At 44.5% G+C, this 8,266-nt stretch overlaps 1 protein-coding gene across 1 annotated transcript in view; it reads right to left on the bottom strand.

The window, feature by feature from the left end:
* fam83hb (family with sequence similarity 83 member Hb) overlaps positions 1-7,951 on the bottom strand; it is a gene marked incomplete at its 3' end in the record, with an annotated part of 39,922 nt that extends 31,971 nt beyond the window's left edge. The window contains exons 1-2 of the mRNA XM_079522139.1: positions 7,822-7,951; positions 4,517-4,876 (exon numbers count right to left, since the gene is read on the bottom strand). Of these exons, the coding sequence (XP_079378265.1) occupies positions 4,517-4,876; positions 7,822-7,944 (483 nt within the window). The 5' untranslated portion in view covers positions 7,945-7,951. The remainder of the gene's footprint in view (positions 1-4,516; positions 4,877-7,821) is intronic.
* Positions 7,952-8,266: the final 315 nt, after the last annotated feature.

Here is an 8,266-nt window from a genome sequence, read left to right on the forward strand (position 1 = left end):
AATATTGCGATCTAGATTCAGACCCCTCGTTTCTAAAACTTGAGCACGAATGGTGGAGGAGCAGTACACCAAAGCATTATGGGAATTGTAGTCCAGGAAGGAAGTGAGCCCAGTGTCCATGACATCATGAACACTTGGAAATACTAAAATATCTAAAAAACACACACACATTATCCACATGAAAACCCCAGGAAAGTGTTTCTTGTTTCTTGCCAAACATCATTAAAATAAGATCCGGTTAAAGTGTCCCTTTAAGCTGTGTATGTGTTTCAACAACACAGCCACGCAACGATTGCTATAGCGATTTGTTTTGGCATTAGACAATGGCGTTTGGGGCGCGGCTTAGCGAAGGGCTAATTATTGTCGAGGAGAAGATTCACATTTGAGCAAAAAGAATGGTGCAGCAGCACTAATCATGTCAAGGACCCCCAAATTGACACAAATTAGCCCGCAGACCCCACATTTGAATAGATATGCCAGGGACCCTCCATAAGAGAAGATTGTTACGGCTCTAGCAGTGATTCTCAACCAGTTTAATTTCAAGGACCCCCCAGTTTGACATGAATTAGGCTATACGGACCCCCCATTTAATGGCATTTCTATCTCTGAGAACCCAATTTGTTGTGTGTTTGGTAAAACAGTCTTCTCTGTTAGAGCCTCCCATCACTGGAACAGTCTCTGTTAAAGCCTCCCATCACTGGAACAGTCTCTGTTAGAGCCTACTGGAACAGTCTCCCTACAGAAGTAAGAGAGACCTCCAACTATCTGACTTTCAAAATCAACCTTAAGAGGTGGCTAAAAACAAATCAAATCTGTAATCATGAGTAATTATCAGCCCTATGTATCACCGGTGTCATTTCGTTCTGTCCCCTGTACAATGTTTTTGTGTTCCTGTATTAGACTAGGCTTGATGTCAGAAAATGTGCTTATTTAAAGTGCTGAAGGCAAATCGTGTTAATTTATTACATACATGTTTTCTAGGGGTATTAAGGGCTGCTGAATCCAAATCTGCTGTATGTAAAGCTCAAAAATGGATGCTAAGCCCTCAAAATTGACCATTTAAAGATGGCGGCCACCACTATACTGAAATATATTACATAGCACACACACACACACACACACACACACACACACACACACACACACACACACACACACACACACACACACACACACACACACACACACACACACACACACACACACACACACACACACACACACACACACACACACACACACAGTTGGGTGAAGGGTTAGAGTCCAACCACCAGGGGGCAGAATGTCAAAAACAACACTGCTGGGGACCCCCCAAAATAATCATATTTTAACTGGGGACCCCCCAAAATTATAATAAATGAAGTGGGGACCCCCCAAAATTATAATAAATGAAGTGGGGACCCCCCAAAATTATAATAAATGAAGTGGGGACCCCCCACACTGACAAGCACATGGAATTGTAGGCGTTACATTTAGTTTGAGGCATTGTGAGCTTGTAGATCTGCTATTTTCACAATATTTTCCACTTTCTTACACCTTATTTGACATTTTTGGCCAATTTGGCCACAACCATCTGGGGATCCCCACAACCATCTGGGGATCCCCACAACCATCTGGGGACCTCCACAATCATCTGGGGACCCCCCACAACCATCTGGGGACCCCCACAATCATCTGGGGACCCCCACAACCATCTGGGGACCTCCACAATCATCTGGGGACCCCCCACAATCATCTGGGGACCCCCCACAACCATCTGGGGACCCCCACAATAATCTTGGGACCCCCCACAATCATCTGGGGACCTCCACAATCATCTGGGGACCCCCCACAACCATCTGTGGACCTCCACAATCATCTGGGGACCCCCCACAATCATCTGGGGACCCCCCACAACCATCTGGGGACCCCCACAATCATCTGGGGACCCCTACAACCATCTGGGGACCCCCAGGGGGTTCATGGGGGGAGGAGGTGCCTAGTTCATGTATGCAGTGATAGGTCAGGCTAGAGGAGGTTAAAGCAATGGGCGAAGGTGGTTGGTGAAGAGGAGAGCCCGAAGAAAAAGGAAGTGACACAATGACAGTGGGCAGAGAGAGACTAGCCTAGACAGAGACAGACAGAGAGACTCTTTGTTATTTTATAATTATAAAGGAAGTGACACACTGACAGTGGGCAGAGAGAGACTAGCCTAGACAGAGACAGACAGAGAGACTCTTTAGCCAAATTCCAATACCCAAAATCTCGGCCACTCGCTCACTCCCACTCGGTCACTCGGGGTCATTCCAGCTTGCCCCGGAAATGGTTAACGTTCCAATTGTTAATGTGCTCCATCGAGGAGGCGAGTGGAGTCGAGTGGAGGAGCCGAGTGGGCTCTCCGAGAGCGCATAGAGCGAGTGTACATCAGGTGCAGGCTCGGTGGGGTATGTTGTCTCCTCGCGCCGGATTTCCGCATCACGTGTACATGTTTTTTTCTTTCTCCAGTGACATAAGTCCGCCTCCTCCACATGTGGCACACTGCTTGAAACCCGATACTATGCACCCCCCCACCCCCACCCCCATCCACCAGCACTGAATTAATAGAGCTTCTGAATGATAAAGTAGCCTATCTATAGCCTACATATGTGAAAGCCACTGGCTTTATTGCATTGTGTGATATAAGCATAATGAAAGTAGGTATATAAATATAGGCTATATTGTGCGCGACTCAAAAGCTATAGTTTTTTTCTCTCTGTGCATGCCTGAATGCGCAGACTGCTATGAATGACGGTGACAAAAATGTATTTAGCCTATTTATGTGGACTCAACTGAATAAGTAAGTCAGAAAGACTACTTAATTCCTGTTATAGTGTCCGTTATATGCAAAGACCGTCGGAGGAGGGACTGTCGGAGGAGGGGGTGGGGGGGGGGGTTGATTTATAAGCACAAAATGATGAATTGTCTATTCTGTAGACTGTACTGGGTTCGGAGTTCCAGTGATCCAGCTGTGTGACACTGTATTGTTCCACCACTTTTGCTTTGGCAATGTAAACGTATGTTTTCCATGCCAACACACACACACACACACACACACACACACACACACACACACACACACACACACACACACACACACACACACTTACAAAGGGACATTGGGACCAACTTTGACCTTATTTACCTTATACTTATACTGTGTAAAAATGAAACTAATAAAACTGCTTTTCATTCATGTGATTAAAATGATAAAACAATATATAGATAAGGTTTCACCCTGCTATCAGTTCAGAGTGATACAGAGAGAGGTGGGAGGTCAGGAGACTCAGGACACCACATCATGAAACTGAAAGTGTTTGTTATCTTTTATGAAGTAATAACAGGTAGACAGTGCTGCTGAAGACCTTTCTGTCTGCCGTTAACCTTTATTGGGTTTTATTGGAATTTATTCTGCACTGTAATTGTATTCCCCCCTTATTCTGTCTTTTAATATATGTTTTTTTCTTTTCTTATGTTTTAAACAGTACGAAAATGTCCTTTTATAATGTGTCTAGTGTTCTGCCTCTCAATGTGTTCATGCTTAATGTGTTAATGTAAAGAACTTTGAATTGACTCGTTGTTGAAATGGTAAATGGTGCATTTATATAGTGCCTTTATCCAAGGCGCTTTACAGAGATTGTGCATTACATTCACACACACACACACACACACACACACACACACACACACACACACACACACACACACACACACACACACACGCACACGCACAACGCATAACGTTAACCTCTGCTGTACTTTCACAATTAGATCTGATAATCTGATATCATAATGATGTGTGACTGAGTGGCATAATTCACTCCCCTGTGTAAAGAGATAAGAAATGTAGGTTTATGACTACAATTCCCATAATGCTTTGGTGCACTGCTCCTCCTTGTGGATAGGGGGAGGGCTGTCTTACTGAGACAACATGTAGTCCAGGAAGTAAATGAGCCCAGTGTCCATGACATCAGAGACACTGGGCTCACTGCTAAAATCTAAAACCACATATTACACACATACAAAACCCCATTCAAGTGTTCTAAATCTTCTAAACAATATTAACATGTATTTTTTTTGCAAAAAGGGTGAAGTGTCCCTTTAAGAGCCTGCTCAGGGACTACAGATGTATAATGAACGTATAGCTAACTCTGGCCCATTTACATGAATGTGAAAACTGACATGTTGATTAATGAGCATTGTCCCTGTCAAATAAATAAATAAATAAATAAATAAATAAATAAATAAATAAATAAATAAATAAATAAATACATTTTGTAAAATCAATTTTAATTTAACTCTGAGAGTGTGTACAAATGGAACCAACGGGTCCATTTGGTCCCATTTGTACACTCTCAGAGTTGCAGACCCATAAGGGTCCAATTGTTTCCTAACTATCATTTAGCTGGGGACCCCCCCCCTCCCCCTCGGAACTCCCTCAAGGAGTTCCAAGGGGGAACCATGCACTGCAAGTAATCGACGACTAATCGGCTAAACTCACGTGCTGCGCCTCCTTGATGAGGCGCCGGGCGGTCATCTTGATGCTGGGCATGTCAGGGTCCGAGGGGTTGACCAGCGTGGTGACCTCCGTGGGGCCGATGAAGCTGTGCTGCTGCAGCGGCCAGCCCAGGTCCAGGCCCGGGGCGGCGATGTCCGAGTGCATGGGCCAGTAGGTGTCCGAGGAGCCGTCGTCCCCCGCCCCGACCTCCTGGTGGTGGTGGGGGTAGGTCAGCTCGGGGACCCCCGCCACCCCGACGGAGGAGGACTGGTGGGGGGTCTGCAGCGTGGCCTTGATGTGCTCGATCTCCGGACGGCACAGGAACTCCACCTGGTCGGCGCTCTGGAGGAACTCATAGTAGCCCTGTGGAGGAGGGTGGGGGGGAGGGAGGGGGCCCAAAATATGTTAACCCATTTAGGCCTGACGTTGAAATTAAAAAAATGTCTTCAAAATCCTGACCTTTTTCTGAAAAACCTTATGTTTCTGTATCAGTGGTGTTCAATATTTCATGTCAAGGATCCCAAAAATGATATGTAATATGCCTCCGACCCCGATTTTACACTTGGCTGAAAATGGCCGATCTACAAGCTCACAACGCGTCGCACTTTGTAGATCTGCTATTTTCAGCATGCAGCCAAGTGTAAAATGACTTATACTGGATCTCTTGTCCACTAGTCCCTTCCTAACATTTTAGTCTATTTTCTTTATTTGTTGACAAAATCAACAGTATATTTAGTCATAGTTTTAGTCATCATGGCTTAGTTTTTATTTAGTTTTCATGTAGTTTTTGTCAGTGAACAAAAGGTAGTCAACGAACATTTTTCGTCATAGTATTAGTCGACGAGAACAACACTGTCCAAAATATGTGGTGGGTTCAATGAATCCATATGGCAATAAATAATAATCGTATGATATTCCCTCGCTGAGTGTGGGTTTTAACCCATTTCGACCTGATACCAGATTCTACAAATGTCTTCTAAAATCATGATAGTTTTCAGAAAAACTTATGTTTCTATGTCAGTTGTTCTCAAATTATTTCATGTCAAGGAGCTCCAGAATTATATGTAATTGGCCACCGACCCCCATCTGAAAATATGTTGTTCCAGGGACCCCCCCAGAAGCAAAGATTTGAGTTCAAAACGTTCTCTCTGAAGGAATACATATTAAAAGATTTGCACTACATTTTCACGGCACTCTGTGCCGCGCTATGAGCTTGTAGATCTGCTATTTTTCAATAGCTAAAGTATTCGAACAAAAAGGAAGGTAGGAGCGCACACCAGTAGTGGGGAGGTGCTGACCGCGGGAGATGAAACTGACTGAGAAAGGAGAGGCCGCACAGCTCGTAGTCACGATGGCAACACATTTTTATTTTTCCAACGTTTCGGCAACAAGTTGCCTTCTTGAAACGTTGGGGAAAAAAACCCAAAATAAAAATGTGTTGGCATCGTGACTACGAGCTGTGCGGCCTCTCCTTTCTCAGTCAATAGGCCTATCTCACAGCCCCCTTTCCACGCCCCCTTCCGGTAGATAGTGGTGTCATTTAACATTAGCATTTACACGTTTTTTTCTCTGGAGAATCTAAGTACATTTTCTAATGTAAAATGTGACAGACCAATATTATTATGAAGCAAACAAGATGGTAAATCAGCTCGAACAGATAGAACAAACCTTACTTTGAGAAAACAAAAGTTGTAGACTTCTTAAATTACCTCTGTTAACATGTAGCGTCTATGGAGTGACGTCACGCTATCACCACTAACGCGGAAAGGGGGCGTATTAAGGGGGCGGGGAAATTCTGTGAGATAGGCCTATACCCACTACTACCCAAAATACATTAAATAGAGGGGAAAAAATACTTTGAGCACTGTGACCTTGTAGATCGGCTGTTTTCTCTAGTTTGTGTCTCGTTTGTGTCCATTAAAATGTCTCTTTTGGCTCTCGAGCTAAACATGTTTGGGAACAATTATTTGGCCCACAGGTTGGGAGACATGCAGGCAGACAGGCAGGCAGGCAGGCAGGCAGGCAGGCAGGCAGGCAGGCAGGCAGACAGGCAGGCAGGCAGACATGCAGGCAGGCAGGCAGACAGGCAGGCAGGCAGACATGCAGGCAGGCAGGCAGGCAGGCAGGCATACAGACATACAGACAGACAGACAGACAGACAGGCAGGCATACAGACATACAGACAGACAGACAGACAGACAGACAGACAGACAGACAGACAGACACTCCAAATAGTAGAAAGACGACTCCAAAAGAAAATAAGCTCACAACACGTCACGTTTAAAGCATGATATTTCTACATATACTGCTTTTGGAAACTTTTGGAAATATTGAACTTGAATGTTATAATGGAAGTCAATGTAGGCCGAAAGCTGGACCATGACTGTGACCGACCGACATCCACACATCATTTTGTTAGTTCTTCTGCACACAGCCACACAGCCAGTGTTGATTTTGATTCAGTTTTAGACCGTTTTTGAATAAAATTCAGTTGCCTTGATGGCAGATTTGACACAGGCGCGCCTGAGCCATGGAGCAAACGGAGCAGCTGCTCCACCAGATTAAAATGAACCGTCGCACTGCGACCCCACAAATATCCGCGCATGAGTCCAAATCTGTGCTCCCCCACCTGGAAACAAAGTTAGGCGCCCCTGATTTGACACTATTGGTTGCTTGCTGAAAATAGCCGCTGCGACGCGTTGTGAGCTTGTAGATCGGCTATTTTCAGCATGCAACCAAACATTAAATGGCGTCTTTTAGTTCTACTACTGGATCTCTTGTCCACTAGTCCCTTCCTGACATTTTAGTCTATGTATTTATTTATTTTTTGACAAAATTGTCAGTATATTTAGTCATAGTTTAAGTCATCATAACTTAGTGTTCAATTAGTTCTTATTTGGCTTTTGTCCGTGACAAAAGGTAGTCGATGAACATTTTTTCATAGTTTTAGTCGACGGAGTCAACACTAGACAGGCTACTCATCTTCATACTCCTCTTTATCGCTGTGATGTAAATAGGTTTTCAATGTAATGAGTCCAGGGATGGTCTTTTAGAATGAGTCCCAGGGACATTTCATGAGTCCCACTTCAACAACATTAGGAGTCATATTTAGCTTTTTTTTCCTTCAAATTGCAGCATTTAACTCCCATGTGACAATTAACACATCTTGCCTGCCCAAAATGTAATTCCTGGAAACGCCACTGGTTTTTAGTCGACGAAATCAACACTGCTGTGTCTAAATCAAATCAAATCAAATCAAACACTTAAATAACAGCCGGCGGTGGTGGTGAGTGATGATGTCCGTCTACCTGTAAGTCGTGTTCCACCAGAGCGTCGATGGCCAGACGGTACTCCTCCTTGTAGTGCGGAGGAAGGTAGTTCGGACACAGAGTGTTCTCTCCCACCGACGAGCTCTGGGAGCGGTGGGCCATGGCTGGAGGGGGGAGGAGGGGGGAGGAGGGGGGGTGGTCTTCAACCTATATGGAACAAAAAGGGACAGAACGTTTTAATAAGCACATGAACTTTGACCCATTTAGGCCTACCTTATGACGTCGAAATAAAAAAAACGTTGGCTCTGAAAGAATATATATTCAAAGATTTGTGCCGCATTTTTACGATTTTTCAAAAATAGCAGACCTACAAGCTCGTAACGCGCCACCGAGTGGCGCGCTACGAGCTTGTAGATCTGCTATTTTTCAATAGCTAAAGTATAACATAATGTTAAAACACCAAAAGGACGTTCCCGCCCAGAAT

Source organism: Electrona antarctica (genome assembly GCF_951216825.1).
Source record: "Electrona antarctica genome assembly, chromosome: 15".
NCBI classification, from domain to species: domain Eukaryota; kingdom Metazoa; phylum Chordata; class Actinopteri; order Myctophiformes; family Myctophidae; genus Electrona; species Electrona antarctica.